Below are 19,724 nucleotides of genomic sequence, written 5' to 3'. Positions count from 1 at the left end.
TAAAGATACTCACAGAAACACAACACAAGTAAAGTTTCTGCTCTGAAATCTAATATCCTTGATGAATTTCTAAATGCTTCTGAATTCTCCTCTACAATCTTGTTAAATCCATAGTTCTGAATGGGAAAGTGACAAACGCCTTTTAGTTTTGATGGTTCTGTCAGTATCTTGTGAATTCTGACTTGCTGTATTTTCAAAGCCTACGCTCTGTCCACAGACCTGACATACGAGTTAGCACGACAACCAAATATTTAACTACCCAAACTGTAAATGACCAAAGCTATGAACATTTAGTCCTAGTCAGTATCTGTGTCAATATCTGTCATATATGCAACATTTATATTTTCATCTCGTTCTTTCTTTGGGTTATCATTTTGTGCTATCTCCAAGAGCAGGGGTTCAGGGGCCCCAAAAGTCATCAAGCAACAAAGTTTAGTAGTTTCAAATAGCGTAAATGAATGGCCCCTTTGGAAGCCATTGATCTAGAGGACACCAGTAGTGACAAAGCACAAGTAAATGAAGATAAAAATCATCATAATAAATACATATAAAAAGCTCACTGGAAAATTCACCTTCTGGCCTCTGAACAAAGTGGAGAGCAGAAAGACCAAGGATCCTCCACATGCTGCCAGATCGTCATCGTGTATCCTTCGTGCTACAGTTTCTGCTTAGCTCAGTTTGTTTTTTGTGGTTATGGTCATAGTTCTCAGTTGGTGTTTCTCGTTTTCCGCCAGATCCCGTTTCTTGCACCCACCTTGCGTTAATGTCCGCCTCCGACCCAGCGTCCTACAACCCGCTCATCCAACCAGCATTCGCATCCTGTTGTTCGTAACAAACTCTGTTAAACCTGACTCCGAGTCTATATCTTCGGTCCCCCAGATGTTACGACACATAAACAGAAACGGCTGAACTTTACGAGCGTTGTGCCATGTTTCTGTCACTAATACTGTGTCTGCTTTTGGATGTGACCTGAATGCACTTGGGTTTAGCGCATTCGTCCACCTGCTCCTGCTGTGGCTCGACTCCACCTGGCCACGCCATCAGTAGATCGCCACAACTTCAGCACTTTAGCACCGTTTGCACATATTTATTATAAAATATTGAATAAACCCTGCAGCAGAGAGCTTAAACCTTTATAGTCACGTCTGCCACCTTTGTTTGTCATGCCCTAACATCGAGTACAAGTATTAGTATCTGTATTAGCTATGACTTTACCAATTACTCTTTTGGAAATCAGTTAAGTTAGTTTTGCTCCAATAAAGTGTACATCAACGAAATGGTCTGTGAGCGTTAGGAATTAGACAGATTTCCTTGCTTCTTTCACTGTTCGAAAAGCAGACACCCCCTCAGCTTTAAGCACCTCAAAGTTACGCCTATACTTACCACACACTAATTTATACTATGACAGTACTACGCTGACAGGTATGCACCTAATACATAAACATATGTGCCAAGAGAGAACAAATCTTCAAAATCAAAGACCCTTGCACATGACACTGAATTTGATATGTGTAAATTGCATGCACTATATATTCCTGTATTTGTATATTTTGGTGACTAGATTCTGCAAATATTTTATGAAACCCATCACCACTTCCCAGAGATAAAAGAGACTGAAAACATACCAGCAAGGACAGCTAGTACCTTCAGAGCCTGAGTATACAATCTCTTAGTGTACACTTTTTATTTGATCCAATCCCTCCGCTGTCCGATTCTGTTTTATTCATTGTCATGGCTGGCTGCCCGCACGGAGCTGGCACTGCACTATACACCTTTACAATTATTGGCTGTGTCTCTATAATGTCACAGGGGTGCACAGGCCTCTGCAGTGGGGGAAGCAGCCTTGGATGTCGGATTTGACAGGCTACGGAGCGGTGAAATGTGTCTGCTTCACAATACACAAGGCCAAACGTGGCAGAGTCTCTCCAAATTAAGTTGAGAATTGAAAGCGGCATCAGGAAGTGGCTGTCTCCGCTGTCAGTCCCCCCTGTCACTCTGGCACTACGCTCCCTGACACCAGTGACCACCAATAGCACAGATTCTGTCGAACTGCGTGTTCGTTAGGTCAATTCATTATGAAGCACAGAAAGAATGATTTTATTTTGAAATATTGGCTTATTCTAGATACCTCTAAACCCTCTAAACCTTGTAACTCCAAACACCTATCAGCCATTACAAGATAAAAGATCCATAACTTGCTTTTTTTCCCCCTCAGTTCATATTTATCAGCTTTAAGGATAAATGTAGGCAATTAAATATCACTGGGCTTATTTCTCTCACCTGTCATAATAATAATAATGTCATAGTAATGTCTTATTGTTTCTGATGGATAGTTTCTGGGATTCTCCGAACATTAAAAACATGGCAGAAGACTTAATCCACTGCCTGTTTCAAAGGACTCCATGCGTTTGAAACAGAGCGCAGTATATTCCCTGGACAGGATTTTTGAAGTGGGATAAGGCTTGAAATATTAGCTTTAGGTGCCTTGTAGTGGAGTTCCTAAGAAGCCAAACACTTGTGGTTTGTGCTGTCCAGTGGAGAGAGAATGCACAAAGTGAAGAGCACACTCGACTTGCAGATGAGCGGTAGCACTGGGAGGAAAGCCTAAAGTGTCATTTTGAGCTTATACAGATGGAGGCTCCAAAAGCAGGTGTGTGCGGAGAATACTGATGGGCCCGAAGCAGAGCTATAATCCGGCAGCAGCTTTGGAGTGTCACCTGGATACAGTGGGTGAATGCTAAAAGACACTCAGACATCTGCTCTTATCATCAGCGCTGATGGAAATAAATGGGCTGCTTTGAGGTGACTATAATTGTAATTTAATAGGAGATTTGGGTCATAAAAATGTAAAATATGCAACACTCTAGTACTTCATTTCTAAAATGATACAATAATGTATATTTCAGTGTGAATAAAAAAGTAAGTAAAGTTAATTCAAACGTGTTTCTCTAGCTGAAGCAAAATACACAATATCACTGTAAAAATATACAAGTAATTATGTTTGTGCTGCAGTGATGAACAAAGAAGATTCTATTTCCTGATCTGTGCTTTAAATAATCTAGAATACGTTAATTAGTATATTTCAACAAGTTCACGTATGGGCAGTAAGTAAAGTAAAAGTCCTAAAGTAAAAATGAAAGAGTATGTGAACAGATGGGACCCCGGCAGTATGTTTCATGGAGGGACAGCTTGTATTATGTTAATGATAATGAAGGATGCTCAAAGCAGAACATATTTTTCTCTGAGAACAGCCAAACTTAACCTTTACCTATTTGCATTTTGATTTGCTGTATGCTTCATGTGAAATGGATAAACTGACTATAGCAAACTGTTTATTAGACAGTGTGGTTTCTGAGCCCAGCAGTGAATAGCCTCATAATCCTGGTAAATAAAACCATTTAGTATCTATTGGAAATATCACATTTCAAGGGGCCGTCCAAAATAAATAAATAAAATGAGTCCTGGGACAGACGTGCGTGTAAAGAACAAAACAAAATCTAAGCGTCAGTATGTTAATGGTGCACTGTTGTTATTGTTGCACTTTGAATGAGCTATGGCCTCCCAGCAGCCCTTCTCACTTGGACCTGCTCTGACCCTCCTGCATTAATGCAGCTCTTGTGTAGTGGAGCCGAACATTTATCAGCACTGTGTTTTGGTTGGCCGGGCTAAATCCAAGGGCAGCTTTGCATCCAGCTCTGTTTGTGCCACCTGGGATTTGAAAATGCATCTCCATTTATAGTCTGGACATCTGCCAACAGGTCCATCCTTATAGTGCAGCGGGCCGGAGGTGACAGCCCAGCTCAAGTGGACCTTACACAATTAGGGCCAGGTATAACGGCTTATTCCCCCACATCCGCTGCAGGGAGAGGGATAAAGCAGCTGAATGTGTGCTCAGGGACATGCACTGGCACAGAGCAGGGAAGAGAAATATGCACACGCTTTCTGGCAACTCATTATTTTGAAGTTATTTTCTGCATAAAAGCAAAAGCAACTCATTCCATGCCATTTTCTAACTCAGTTTTAACATAATTGCTGAAATTCAAGTTGGAAAAACACTCTCCTGAAGCGTTTTCTCTGCAAAGTATGTTTTGCTAACACGCCTGCCCTTCAAGTCACCTCTCCATTTCATGCAACTCAAATAAAAAAAATCCACTGCCAATACATTTAAACAGCAGAGTTGCCTTATTGCAGCAACTATGCCAGAAAAACATGACCTTGCCAGAGAAGCGAGGTCATTCTTTACAAAGTATGTTTTGTGGTTCTGTGCGGAAGCGTGGCCTTTGGAAGATAATCTGTAAAGCGCTCTAAAGTCCACTGTAAATAAACCCTGACAGGATCACTTATACCACTTGGCATTTAAGATCTGCTGAATGTAGCACAACAATAAAAATACATTTGATTTCATACAATATAATACAAATGGGCTGGTAGTTGATACAGTCCAAATGCTCTCTGAGGTCAAGGTCAAAGGTCAGGGTCAACTCTATTGGGATAGAAATAAAAACAAATGTATTAAAGGTTTTATTTGCTGCAGTTTTAATCAACAAAATGAACAAATACCAAAGAGAATGGAAGACCTGTTAATTAAAAAATCCTTTCAGGTATAGTCAACAGAGCTACTGAACCTACATATACAAGAATCCAGTAATTTATAAAGAAATACATTTAAAATTCATATTCTTTAGAAGTGCAGCCTCAGTCCACACAGAATGAACTAGCTTGAATGTGAATAAATTCCCTTGAACACCAGCTATCCATTGTCATTGAATAAATCCCATCTTTTCACCTTCCTAAATATTACAAGGCTCTGGGGCACAGTCTGCTAAAGACAGAGCACGTTTGTCCTTCAGTAATGTAGATGAAAAGGACAGAGACTTTAAAATGTCACCCGAGCTTTAACCTGCTCTTATAAAAAGAAACTGTACATCCAATGATTGTGAAGTGCAACCTACATTCTACGGCTGTTATGGTTCACAATACACGTTTTGGAGCCGTTTTAATGTGGTGCTAATGCTGTTTATCAGGGGTGAATTACAAGAAGAGCTGAAGAGATGAAAATAGAAATGGAATTGTGATTTGATCCATAAGACAATGCTCATTTTGGTGAAATAGTAATATTGTGGTTCAGTCATTTTTGTGCAGCTCTATTCTCAAACACAAACTCTTTTCACCACTTCCTTCTCCTGTTTGTCAGCCTCCGTCATAAATGAGTGACAGGTGGTTTTAACCAATAACAATGAAGTATGAGTGAACTCCAAGGAGCAGGAAATGCCTTTAGTTACATCCTAAAGGCAATGGAGATACAAAGCACCTCATCGATCAAGTGTTTGCTCATGTGCTAAGCAGCTAAACAGCCTAAAAAAGGAACAAAAACCCAACATAATTTCTCAGAGAAGCTAAAGAAGAAACAGCACAGTTTTGCTCCTATGAGTGAATGAAAAGGAAATGGGACGTTTTTGCCAGCATGCTTAAAATCTGAGGCGGAGGAAATGCAAATTAAGTTGTTTAGCGGGTGCTGCCAGATTTATTAAAACTATGAAAACTGGAGAGACACGTGCAAACTTTTTGTACAGGATGGATTCAACTGATGCACCGGTACAGCGTTTGATATGAGCCACAAGGACAGATAAGATAATGTTTTCAAAGCAGCAATAAATATATTTTTCATTTATCTCATTTAGTCCAATAAGAGCACCAGACATACAGAACAATACAAACAAAACCAAAACACAACAAATAACTACATTGGTCCATTTAAAACAGCTCCAGTGTAATTATAAATGTTTATCATCAGATTATTAAAGTGCATTAGTGAAACCAGTGGGCCAATGTTTTGCATCTCCTTGAAATGTTTTCCATTTTTAAGAAGCAAAATAGTAAATTTTTTGTCCCCCCCCCCCATTTCAGTTCAGGTGCTGCCATTCGACCCAGACAATCATGAGATCTTGTATTAAAAGTTCCTGTATCAAAGTTCAACAGGCGAGTGAGATATTCAGGCAGTGTATCAAGTCCCTTATAAATACATTTATACAGTGTTGTTCTCTGACAGACAGAGATGGGTTTTAAATTCATCACCTGTTACGAAATGGAAAAGGCAAAGTCTCTCTAAAGATTTCAAAGTAGAGGCTGAAGTCTGCATGTAGATTACATCTCCATAATCTATTACAGAGAGAACAGTTGCTTGACCGATTTCTTTTCTGTGATTCAATGGGAAATAAGATTTGTTCTGTAAGAAAATCATCATTTTGATTTTAAACTGTTACATAATTCAGAGATATGTATTTTAAAGGAAGTAAGACATTTTAGCCTTTCTAACTGTTGATGTTGTCTTTATTACAAAAAAAAAAAAAGAAAACAATCCCCCGTCCAAATCTGATCTAGTTGTCCGTGCAGTTTTCCAGGCCGCATTTCTCTAATTAAACTTTCTAGCAATTTCTGCATTAAACCAAGGATTGTGGCAGTGATTCATTACTATTATTTTTATTTATTTATTTATTTATTATTTTTTTTAGGTGCATGTCAGTCTATAATTTCATTAAATAAATGAAGGCCATATCAGGGTCAGTGAATGTGGATATTCACCCGATAAGACTGTAATACAGGTCAGAGATTAAGACGGAAAACACCATCTGCCTTATAATTATTGGGTTTGTTTCCTAGACCTATTTGCATTTGACCAAGATCGATTTGACATCTGGAGATTAGGTTTGTTAGTAATATTGCTGTCAACCAAGCTACACGCCTCTAATAAATGTTTTCATGTCTGTGAGATGTTTTATGTGAAATCTGCACATTCATCTGTTTTAATGTGAAATCTGAGCCAGTGGGAGCTGATTTTGTCAAAAGTTCACATGAGCCGCTGGGCAGGTCTTATTCAGTGAAGAACTCCGCTCCTTTACCAATCGAAGCCAAGCTGATCGATGATTAATCACATATTGCAGCAGGGACTTTTTGCCCTCTCTTCCACATTTTGTAGTATCTTTATGGACAGGGGAATTACTGTCATAAAATATAAACTTTACCTGCATCACTTTGGCCCTGACTCGACTCCCACAAGTCTTCCCCTGAACCGGAGCGCTCCACAGCAGCTGTCCATCAAACGAGGCTTTCACATGTCTGTCCCATGTCATAAAGTGGAAACTGCAGGGTACAGTCAGTGTGTATCCTATAGGGATCCAGGATGAGGATGTGCAGCCCTGTCCCTGCACCGCTCTGATGCCACAGTCACACACCTGTGCACTACAGCGATCCATCATCCTGTGTTTAGGTCCAAAGTGAAAAGGATAACGCTGGTTATCTTTCTGTTCAAAGTTTTCATGGGTCCATGTCAGATGCTCCTTAATCTTAACCATGTGAGAATGTTAGGAAGAAGGGGCAAACATTAATTTGCTCAACACTTCAACAATTCAGCAGCTCATAGGAGCAGAGGCACTTTTGCTCCTCGCTGAATACTGTCATTTACATACCATTTTAGCGGCAGAAACAGAAACACACCTTCAAATTGCAGATGTTATTTTTCAGTTTCTAGTCACAGTTTAGTGCCTGATAACTGAGGATGAGTGTAAATAAATTCATGATATGAACTTTTTGGCATATTGCCCAACTCTCACTACTATTTAACAAATTAGTCTCAACAATGTTTTTATGCAACAGTTATTTAATCCTAATAACTGAGAGCACAGAGGAAACATGCAACAATTACACAAAAGTTAAGACCAAAGTCTATTTTGCTCTAATCAAAAAAGTGTTTTCGATGGGTAAACAGCCTGTGTTTTTCTTGTAGAGGCCAAAAAAGGAAGGAGCAAAATCAAAGCCTATGAAGCCAGACAACGATAAACAACCCAGCCTTTCCCTTTAATTAAGCAGAAAAAAACAGTCCACTTTAATATAAAATGGACTTTCTATTGATAAAAATGCACAGTATACCACCCAGATTTAAAATGCAAATGAAGACGTTTTGGTTTGAAAGAGGGTTAGCGCTGGGGTGAAAACTATCCCGGTTACAATCTGTACTTATGAGCCCAGACACAAAAACAGCTAAACGGAACAAAAAAATCCTCCTGGCGGCTGCGCTGACTGATCAGATCGTGATTGAAACACCACATAAAAAGGTTGCCCTGCTGCCTGCCCGGGATAGACAGAAATGTGCAACGCTTTGAAAAGGAGACGACCAAATGTTGCAGGAAGCTTTACAAAAATATTGCACTGCTGGCGACCACGCAGAGCCATCCTCTTTTTCACTTGTATCCGTGGCCCACGCGTCCCGTCCTCCCTCCCCTGAGCTGTTGATCAGTGGCGTCTGGTGGCTCGGCTGGGTGATTGTGGTCACTTCTTTGGATGTTTGGTCAGACTATAGACCCTTCCCCCAGGATTCTCGGCACTCATCTCTTTCCTGTAAATGCAGCTCTCACAGCCACAGACAGAGAGCGGTGGGTGGGCTGGGGGAAATGTGCCCACCACAAGTAGCAGCGCAACAGGAACGCTCCGGGCTGAAATGTTCTATATAGTGCAGTTCTCAGGGTTTTACAAAGTGTGGCAAAGCTACTCTCCATGAATCAAATCAGGTTATTTCTCTTGTGCAGAATGGAACGGAGATCGGCGTGATTAACTTTTTGTCATTAAAACATTAGTAACCAAAGCAGGGATGTGAAAAATATTGAGAATCCGATACTTATCAATACTTAAACTCGTATTTTAACTAGATCCTCATTTGAATAAGTATCAATATTAAAAAAGGGCACAGTTGGACCACAATGTAGCGCAACGAAAGTATTATTTTGCGTTGAAAATAACCGTGGTATTGTAAAATTGCGTATCAAGTCTATTCCTTTGTACAAAAATAAAATGTTAGTATTGTGCTAGATGCGTTAATACATTTACGAATTTTACTTACACTGATCTGGCATCCGGTATAAACAAATTGCGCATATATTCTATTATCATTTAAAACTTAAAAGTTGGTTTCTCAAAAGCGTTTCGGAAAAGTTTAAAATCATAAGCTTTCTGTCATTTTTCCAACAGGACAACATCTGATTAAGAGATCCACATTTAGCAGCAGATTAACATAATTTATATTAGGATTGAAGCTTGTAGCACTAAGCTCCTCAAAGCCCGCTGACCGTTTATAAAAAAAAAAAAAAGTAGCTGAATTCCGCTGTTGTGTAATGTAAAAACTTTGCCCTAAAATTCCTCCAGCGCTTAAATCAATCTTAATCCATTTAGCTAAGCCTGCCTTCCAAACATAGTTCTTGAAGTGAAAAAGCGCCTAAGACCTAATTCAGATAATGCTCATATGATCCAAGACAGTAAGTACTTTCCCCAGAGCCATAAACAAAACAACAGAGGCATTTGGGCAGAATGTACAGCGTCTGCACACAAGTGGCTGTTTCAACATCGCAGGCAAAAATACAGCTCTTTTCTCGCTGAACATGAGCAATACAATATATAACGACACAAAATCATGTTGATGTTTGTATTTCATGTCATTACGGAGCAGCTTGAGCAGTGCTGGTATTGTATATGTTACTGAGGTTTAACATTTTTACTATAATATTAATGAAAAAATATAGATTGAGAAGCTTTTCAAACACAACCTCTCACTTTTACAGGAGCAGAGCAGGATCCACTTTGATCTCATCATTTGCGTGTTCAGATGTTGATATAAAAGTTCAATTTAACATCTTTAGTCAAAAATCTCATTAAGATAGTCAGATTATTTGCTGTGGTAACCCCTGAAAAAGGTAAAAGGAGTGATGCAGACAAATAGAAAAAGATAATTCCCAAATAATTGCTGATGATCTGGGCTGAGCTGCCCAGTGGAGCAAAGCTGGATCTCACTGTGAGCTCTCCACTTGATGCTATCTGTTTGAAGACACCGAGAGGAGCACACAAACCTGCTCCTCGACACTATAAAGCTGCCACTACAAAGTCCTCCCCAAAGGAAAGTGCCAGGTCTCTGAAACACACAGACATTTGTCTCTGAGGCCAAAGGCACCAGGAAGGTAAAAGATAAACCTCTGACACCTCTCAACAAAATCGACTTGTTGTAGGAAACAGCTGCAAGGCGACTGTGAACATACCCACTCCAAGATATCGCATGTGTGACATAAATGTGGGGAAAATAAAGTGTCACATCCTCATCCTCACCATCCACAGAAATAATGAGTCACTCCAAAAGCTTTGTTTGACAGTTCTTTGAGGTGAGGAGCTGGCTGTTGCAAACCTTCATTTGTCAGAAAAATGGGCAAAAATGTAGAAACATGTATAAAAGTGATGTGGTATTGTGGATGACTAACAGCTTTGTAAATAAGGAGAACCCGCTCTTATTCGTCTTATTCACTCTGGTCCATCCTCACAAGGACATCAGTGACAGAATTGCAGTTATGAATGGCAAAAACTGCTTAATGCATTTATTTAGTTAAATGTAGGCAAGGCAAAGCAAGTTTATGTGTATAGCACAATTCGTACACAGGTAATTCAAAGTGCTTTACAGAATAATGAAGACATTAAAATCACACAAATCAAAACATAAATAATCACCCAATCTGCAGCTCTCTCACCCACTCGTTTGCACCCTTTAAAAACTCTCGCTCGCACTCTTTAAACACTGTCTTGCTCAGTTTAAGAACTTTCCCATTACTTTACAAAAAACTTTCCTGTCACTTTACTATGTCTAATAAAAGCCCATCAGTCCATGTAGGCAAATATTTATTTGTTAGAGGCAGTGAAAGATATTTCCTAATTCATGGACAGTGGCCTGTTAGTCCCACTGCTAACAGACAAGTATTTACTCACATGTTTTCATGCCCTGTCCCTCAGTCCCTCAATTACTGGGACAGTAATAATACTAACTGCTTTACCAAAATAAAAGTGGTCATTGTGTTGCAGTTATTTCTTCAAGTTTAGTTACACTTTGTGCTAAGATACAAAGGGTAATCCCATCCACTTAAAAGTGTGGAGAATGTTGTATTGTATTGTTTCGCTGACAGGGAGTAAAATGGTCAATAATGAGAGTTAAATATAGTTCCATGCCATGGTTCCTGCATAGAGTGTGTGGTCCTCCCCAGGTGAGCGGTCTCACTAATGGCTCCTGCAGGCGTCCCGACAGACCACTGCTATAAACACTGTCTGATCATGGTGTGGCATCAGGCTATGGAGCCACAGCACTAATACGCCATGATAAAAGAGGTCAATACTAGATCAAATGCAGCCCCGTGTACAAAAACGTCTGCACATCGCACATTTACCCTCAATCAATTCTGCACGGCTGTTCCATCTCAGAAAAAGCAGACACCTATTGATCCGAAATGGAATGTGCTCAGAGCATCGTGGACAATAAAATGATGGAACAGTATTACCATTCTACACTGTTGGGCTAAAAGGCAAATTGGACAAATTAACTGATGCAGTTTTTAGTTTTGTCTTCCACAGAAATCGTTTGGAATACCTGACCTCTACGAAGAGTTTAACGACGAAGTTAAACAACACAGACAATAAGTAACATATAAAGACTCTAAGCATCCATTCAAATGTTACTGTCATTTTTATAGAAAAGTGAACATTTATAGATCCAAAAGCTATTTTTTGTTTATAGATAAAGGATAAAACATGTGCGTTCTAAACTTATAAGCTAGAATATATGACGTTCTTTAAAATAATAGCTGTAATGTGTTGTGTGTTACTGGCAAACGAATCCACCTAATTTCAGTCAGAAAGAAATCTACCGAAACTGGAACAGTGTAATTATTTTTTGTTCTTTTCTTCAAAAGTATAAATCATTAAAACAGTTTGGCTGCTTTATTTTCTTGTGTTTCAGTACCTCTGCAGCAGTGGCACTTTCAGCTGTTCAGGCGTCCCGAGGCAGGTCACACCTCTCAGCAGGAAGGGCATGAATGTAATGTTTTAGTGCACCCTTCACTATTCTGAGAAAAAAGATTGTTTTCAAGCTCAGTACACTGTGTTATGACTGTTTAGTTTATTATAATTAACAAAAAAAATATTAACAGTCAACCTCATTAGTGAATATTCTTCATTAAAAATAAAAATAAGCTCAAAGACAAACACACACTTTAGTTTCGTGTCATTTCCCATCATACAAACGGTTATTATATAGACCCGTCGTTTATTAGAAACTATAATAGAGCGATGCCAAGCTGCCTTTGTACACATGTTTATTTATGAACCCCAATCGTCAATTTGCAGATTTGATTATAAATGCCTTCATATGCACAACTTTGAACCAGTCGCTCGCATTCAGATGTAATGACCGTGAGGGAAATTGGCAGTGTGTATTCATACCATATTGAATCAGTTTCTCACTCCCCTCAGGGTGGAATACGAATCTATTGAAACGACTTAATTATGACATAAATAATGGACAGTCACAAAGCTGTATGTAGAGCAACAATGATGTAGAGTTCACTGTCCCTGTGGGGGAATTTGCTCAGCGTTTGACCGATCCTTCGATGCCATCTCGCCATCACAGACATACATACACGCCTGCCTGTTTCTAAACGCGATCACCTCGTCAGCCCAGACTACGTGGAGTTACGTAGTAGACTATTGAATGTTCCCTCACGTACAAATGAATGGTGAAGTCAGCCTTTCTTCCTTTATTAAAATGCAAGTCATGTATGTGTTCTCAACCTCCACAGCATGTTGGAAGAAGCCTAACATGCCTAACCACATAACATCAGATATCTTAAGTATTTAGCTTTTCATTCAGAAGTCTCCATTTCATACACTGGACATTTTATCTTATAGAACAGCAAAGGATTTCTGCACTCAGCAATGACACTGTGGATAGGTCAGTGCCAGCTAAAACCCTCTTGATTACATTAGCATTGGATGTTCGGTCTCCTTTTGAATGTGTAACCCTATATTTATTTTAAAAAGTGCCAAAGAAGTACTGAACAATCCATCTCTAACACCTCTATTAATGAAGGATTTGAACTAAAGTGACTATGACTACTCCTTAATGCTTGCCAGTTTAGTGTGTAACCCAGTGTGTAACATGTCTTATTTCCCTTCTAATGTCTGTGTAATCCCTCAGTCCAGGTCTGATCCGTAGAAAAAGAAGAAGTTTAAATCTGTCAACTGGACAAATTGTTGTAGAAGTGAAGACTTTTGGCTGCTCATCCAAGTTCTGGTGAGATTGCTGGTGGACACTACCTTTTATCTATCTGAAGGGAGGGGCTAACTACACTGAGGTACATTGCAGAAACTAAACAGCTACTACATAAGTGAATGTACCAACACCAGCGTGAGAGGTACTCTGGACCCCAGTCTGCTGTTCATCTCCATCTCAAAGAAACTAACCACTCATTTAAAGTTTGTCCAGCTGACAGATTTAAACTTGTTCTTTTGCTATTCTCTCCTAATATCAATGCACTCCTTTCATTTTGAAAACTTGGTTTGGTTATTTTGGTAAGTTTGATCCTCTCACTCGCTCTGTTGACTTCCCATTTTGTCAGTCACGTTGGGTGATAATGACCTTCTTATTTGTCAAAAGTAATTAAGTCCCACCTCCTCGAGATGCGATGTCAGCTTCACATTCATTGTTCGTACTTTTTTTATGCTTTGGACACACACGAGAGAGGCTTGTTAACAAACCCTTTATTTTCCTAAGCTAACAGATTGTTGTTGATTCCATGTGTGGCCCAGAGCGGCTGTGATAGTGCTGTTTCGTGTTCATGCTAAACCATCTTGGCTACTTTTTTATGTTTGGTGACGATTCAGAAAACTCTCAGAGGAGATGGCGAGCCTGTCCCAGAACCCTGAACTGTGAATGGGGGATGAAAACTTTCTTTACTCTTCTTATTGATCTCATCACATTGTAACGACTCAAACTGCCACAACGAGGAACCTTTTTGAACAATTGACTTTGACTGAAACGAATTAGCTCAGTAGGACTTGGAGTTATGATTTAATGTACACAATGTGAATGTAACACAGATTGACAGATGTTAAACTGTAAACATTTTCATTTTATTTCATTTTTCAACCTAAACTAAACCATTATTGCTCATTTCTGTCTCCTACCATTCCATTTACACTCACTTTATTCTTAATCCTATTGTAGCCCTTACAAACCAAGCGCTGAGTCCAAACTAATAGATTATCTTAATGTACTATTCTTGAGTCAGGGGTTACACATGACTTCACAGATCGTCCTAAATCTGCGTACTCAAAGTATAAGTCCTGAGTATCAAGACATTGTTTAACAGCTCACATTTGCTCGACACTACGCCTTTATCTCAGACCAATGAGGATTAGAGCACAGGCTGCACCATAAAGCATTAAAGCTATTCCCTACAAGCACACCTGTTATGAAGAACAATGTGCACCAGGAACGCACTGCTCAGCCGGGAAGACGCAGCCAGCCGGCCTTAACGCTCGGCCTATATCTCACCCAGCGGGAAGCAAAAGACTTATACTTACAGACGAACCAATCCGATCCTGGGATGAAGATACAAGCTGGAAAAGCACCGTATCCCGGGTTTATAAAATGTGTTTGTGCTCAAAAGACTGCTGAGTTGTAGTCCATAAAAGCTGACCCATGAAAAGGTTTAAGTTTCTGAAAGATGACAACACAGCAAGAAGTGAGTTGTTTTTTGCTTTGTCTAAAATGTTGCTGTGTAGTGTGTGGCCCTTCTCATAATTGGCCATGTCACGTCTTTAGCTTCCAACTAGCTTCACAGGGACTTTCAAAACAACTATAAATCAACTCCTTTTCGAGACCTCTTGTCTGGCAACTCAAACTAGCGTCATTCTACCTGGACATTCACTATACTTCTTTGTTACCAAGCTTCCACGTTATTAAGGAAGGTGCCAGGAAATGTTATGGTGCCCTCTCCTCCCCGCTGTGCTGAGCGGATGGTAAAACGCGACATCAAAAGACAGAGTTATTGAGCTTATATTTCCAGTAGGACTGCACGATATCTACAATACGGGGAGTTTGGACTTCTCCAAACTACACAAAATGCTGTTATGACCTTCATGCAATTCTTTCCCTCACTATATGACGGTTCAGTTTTCGTGGCCTCGTTGTTTAGTGTAATTTTACATGCTTTTTTAACAGTGTATGAGCGTGCATTGTGTTCTGCGTCCTGATTGGCTAAGGGACTGTAGACCATTGTCCATCAGTCTCCTCCGTGCCGTGTCTCCTGTACAGTACAGAATGTGTTCAGACAAATTTACATAAATGTTGGATCACAGTGTGACTCTGAAGTGCTGTATGTTTGCAATTTGTTTTCTTGTCTTTCTTTGATGAAACGTTCTGCACCGATAAAGGCGCCTACGAAGGTTTGAACTTTGAGAGAGTTTAAACAAGAGAGAAATGTGAGAAAATGTTAATGCCTGTGTGAGAAAAGTGTATAAAGTGTGTGGTGAGGGGTTTTACAGCTGCAATTGTAAAAAATAAAGCTGATACTTCACGGATTTCGCCTATTGCGGGTTATTTTTAGAACGTAACCCCCGCGATAAACGAGGGACCAGTGTATTGGTTTATCACCTTTCCAGTCTTCTTTCAAATTGGAATTGTTTAAAATGTACCATCACTGTCTATTAGAAGAAAACAGCAGTGTATGAAATGTATCTATAAGGGATTACTTCAAAAACTGCCAGAATACCTCACCTGTTTGTTGATACCAAAACATTTAATACCAGCTCACATGACGGCATAAGGCTAAGGACGAGCCGCACCAAAGTTGAGACGGGAAAGACGCTTTTAGCTGTTTTGCTTCACAAAAATTGAATATACTCCAAGGGAAAGCAAAACTGGATACATACAATTTAATAATCTCGTAACAACCTTTTATCTGCACACCTGCACCTGTTTTTAATGTTTTATGTGGATTTTTTATAAAACAGGGCACCCATGAAAAAGAAAAATGGCTTCTCCTTTATAAACAATTACGTGTTTTCCCAAAATCGTGCGGGTCTAATTTCCAGGGCAACAGAAAACCATAGAGCAAAAAAACTAAGGCCACATTGTAGTATTTTCCATGTGTTGTGATGCACTACGACAACCCCCAATGTTATTCATAATTACCCCCAAAAAGACCCATCTTCATTCAGCTCCTGTCTTCCCAAAGTGAAACTGTTTGAAATCATGTGGCTCCATTTTTACACCTTCTTTTTAGTCACACTGAAACTCTTCTGTCACATCTCCAGTTTCCGAACACACAGAGCAAATTAAACGTGCCGTGCTGCCATGCTAATCTGTAAAAAAGAATAACCACTGTGCAATTTTTCCTGAGCCTATATGAGCTGCATTTCATCACTATTGTAATAATAGCAAGAACAATGCTTCAAATCCGGGGCTAAGTAATATCTCATCTCTCTGACACCAACTTTTATTAAGCGCACGGTCAGATGTAGAAAGCCGCTTCAGCAGTTCTGTTCTCTCCTGCAGCCGCACACAAAGCTTCTGTGGAACTTGTCCTTTTAACACACATTCACTCGCCGCTCAAGGTCATGATTTTTTTTGCGCGATGAAATCTTTCTACAAATAACATGCCTTTAAATGAAACACTGAGCAAAATGTTCATAATCTGAGCTGTAACATAAACGCAAGGTCAAACAGCGATATGCAAAAGCTTTAACTTCTATAACACCGCTGCGAAATAGACAATGCAATGTTTAAAAATGAATTAAAAACATGATTTATTTTAGCTATAGCTATAACATGGCAAACAAAGTCCAAGGACAGCATGTGGGATGTGTTCCTGATTCATAATTCCCAAAAATTTACATGCAGAACACTTGTGATGGTGCGGTACATGAGGATCCAGTTGTACCCAAGCATTTTCTCTGTATTAATGCAAAGCTTGAAGTTTTTTAGCTTATTTTTTATACTTTTCCCATTTCGACTGAGGCTAGGCCCGTCACGATAACACATTTTGAAGCTGGATATATTGCTGAAGTAAATATAGACTATAAACAATAACAAGAGCAAACCAAGTTTGCATCTGTAATGAGTCGTAGAAGGTATTAATTCCAACTTTTACAGCTTAAATCTCATCATATAACGAAAAAATAGCCAACAAAATTTCAGTAGTGTAAAGTCAAAGTGCAGACAATAAATATTTACCCCCAAAAATAGAGTTCCAGCTTTCATTTACCGAACAATAAGTTGATTGATATAATAATTACCGTGACAGGCCTAACTGGGACAAAAATGGATTACGACCCTATGCAATAATCCATCTTAACTTTGAAATGTGCCAAAAAATGTTACTGTATTACAAATTAGTCTCTATATAGTCGAGAACTATTACTCAAGACATGATGGGACCATTATAGCCAAATGATCTCAGACATGTTCCTTTGTGAGTTTTCAATTATGCAAACTCTACATCTACATACATATAGAGTGACTTACTGTGCTGGCAGTGGACTCCGCTGAAGCCCGGCGGGCACTTGCAGATGTACCCGATGAAGGTGTCTCCTCGGTAGGACTCGCTCACCTCGCATGTGCCCCTGTTGTGGCATGGGTTTGGGTGGCAAGGGCCTGGAGAGGACATGAATCACACAATGAGCTACTATTTACTCTAAAACTAAGCATAAAACATGGTCTGATTCTGTGACTCTTTGCTGCACTGATGAGGCTGCTACATAGTGATTCAGTGCTTTTCTGTTTTATGCAGCTCTGTGCTCAAAGACAGGCCCTTTTCCCCACACACCTGTGAACACAAGTGAACTTAACCAATCACAGTGAAGTGTAGATGCTCAGAAGCAGCAGATGGCTTTAGTTAATGGAGGATAAAAGGATACCAAGAGGATCGTGATAAAACAAAAAAAAATTATATATATATATATATATATATATATATATATATATATATATATATATATATATATATATATATATATATATATATATATATATATATATATATATATATATATATATATAAAAAGCTGCACAACAACATTTCCACATTTGGAGTGAAGAGTATGAAGCTACAAAGGCACGAGTGGGAGCAATGGGGAGTAAAATACTTTGACAGGGCAGTGGGGCAGACATGAGTGGTGGCACTGGTTTGGCTTTCAGTGACTGCAGCAGGTCTCTGTGGTCTGGGGGGCAGCCCAAGGCATCATCCTGAAATCCTTCAATATGTCCCCTCAGGCAGAAACTCTGTCCACTGAGTGGACAACATAGACCAGAGGTCGGCAGAGGGTGGCACACCTCATATTTTGAGGGGCACGTGCAGCAAAGCTGTCTGTTGCTCAGAGGAGCGTCGTGCCTTGAGTGTTCCAGCGCTGCCGTTTGCAGCCCCAATGTCACATCTCTCTCTCTTTTATCACGACGCACGTGCAAAACGTGCTGTGCAGACTCTGAATCAAAAGCCACGATGAAACAGGCGTTATAACGATGTATGTCATGAAAGTGCAGCTAACGGCAATCAGAGACTTGCTGGGGCCCTTACAAAATAAATGCATTTCCATATTCTGGCTGCGAGAGTCTTAAAGTGAAAAGTCCAGAGACAACAGAGTAAGAAGGGCTCACCTCAAGATTCATCTGATAACATTAAGTACAAACTACAAAGGGAATACAATTCTAAATACATAATAATGTCTAAAATATGTCTTCTCTAAGTCATTTGAAGATTACGTTTTTGACAGTTTCTTGAAATAAAGTCGGCATCATTAGAAATTAATTATGCTGCTGAGAATATTAAATATCAGCAGAATGGCACCAAAGAGCACCTGAATTTACTTCAGTTTACTGCAGATTTTTTTTGGAAGAATTCCTCCTAAACCATCTTTCTTGAATCTATGAAGAGCCAAGGGGCTGTTTTATACCAGAACAAATTAGGAGAGTTTGTGTTAAAGTTTTAAACATTTTGAGAAACATTATGATTGAATGAGCTGCACTAAAAGTACAATATAAAAACACAATGTTTTACAATGTGGTAATGAATAAGAAAAATGTTCCACATCAGGTGATATTATAGTAAAAATATAATATCACAGATTCAGTCATGTTTGGTTATAGTTGTAGCTTCTTTACTCTATGGGGGATAGTAAAAGTAGCGCGGTGGTAGAAGTAGAAGCAGTGCTTTTCTTAAAATGTATGAACATTTGTGCAGTTTATTTAATCCTTTGTGTTTTAATTGGGCTGTTTTCTAAATCAAGAAATCATCTTAGCACAGCACAGGATTAAAATGTCCAACTGAACTTATAGGACTTTTAAACATGTAAATGTTTAATTGTTTCTGTGTGTAGTCTCAAACAAAAGAAAAGTGAACAAAAGGTTCCTAGTTGGTACTGTCCATTAGATTACATAGCAGTAGTGAGGGTCGCATTGGAGGCCTTAAAATATATCTTAAGAAATACTTGTGCATTGTTATGTGCAAACCAGACAAAACATTATGACAATGTGTGAATCTGGGACACTACTTTTTATTAGCGGTTAAGATAAATCAGGAAACAAATACATAGGCCTGTTCAAAGTTGATGATTGTATCAAGAACGATAACTCCATCCAAGCATCTCCATCACAGCAGCTCTGACCAGCCGCAGTGAATTACTTAATCATTACTTTAAGCAGACAAATAACCAGTGTTGAACCAGCTGTGGTGCATTTATGGTCCAAATTACCAGTCAAAATGGCAGCAGCTTCTTGGAATCCACTGTCTTGGATATAAAACTGCATATTACTGTAAGCAGATAATCACAACTTGTCATAACTTACTGATATGAGCAAGTGCAATAGCATT

The 19,724-nt window shown here is 39.3% G+C and overlaps 1 protein-coding gene across 3 annotated transcripts in view; it reads right to left on the bottom strand.

The window, feature by feature from the left end:
- The window catches only part of LOC117376542 (EGF-like repeat and discoidin I-like domain-containing protein 3), a 119,308-nt gene that overhangs the window by 54,123 nt on the left and 45,461 nt on the right, over window positions 1-19,724 (bottom strand). For all 3 annotated transcript variants that reach the window (XM_033973048.2, XM_033973049.2, XM_033973050.2), the window contains one exon: window positions 17,384-17,512. In XM_033973048.2, coding sequence (XP_033828939.1) covers window positions 17,384-17,512 — 129 coding nt within the window. The remainder of the gene's footprint in view (window positions 1-17,383; window positions 17,513-19,724) is intronic.

The sequence above is a fragment of the Periophthalmus magnuspinnatus genome, chromosome 9 (assembly GCF_009829125.3).
Source record: "Periophthalmus magnuspinnatus isolate fPerMag1 chromosome 9, fPerMag1.2.pri, whole genome shotgun sequence".
In the NCBI taxonomy this organism is placed as follows: domain Eukaryota; kingdom Metazoa; phylum Chordata; class Actinopteri; order Gobiiformes; family Gobiidae; genus Periophthalmus; species Periophthalmus magnuspinnatus.
This window is presented reverse-complemented; position numbering and strand designations above follow the sequence as displayed.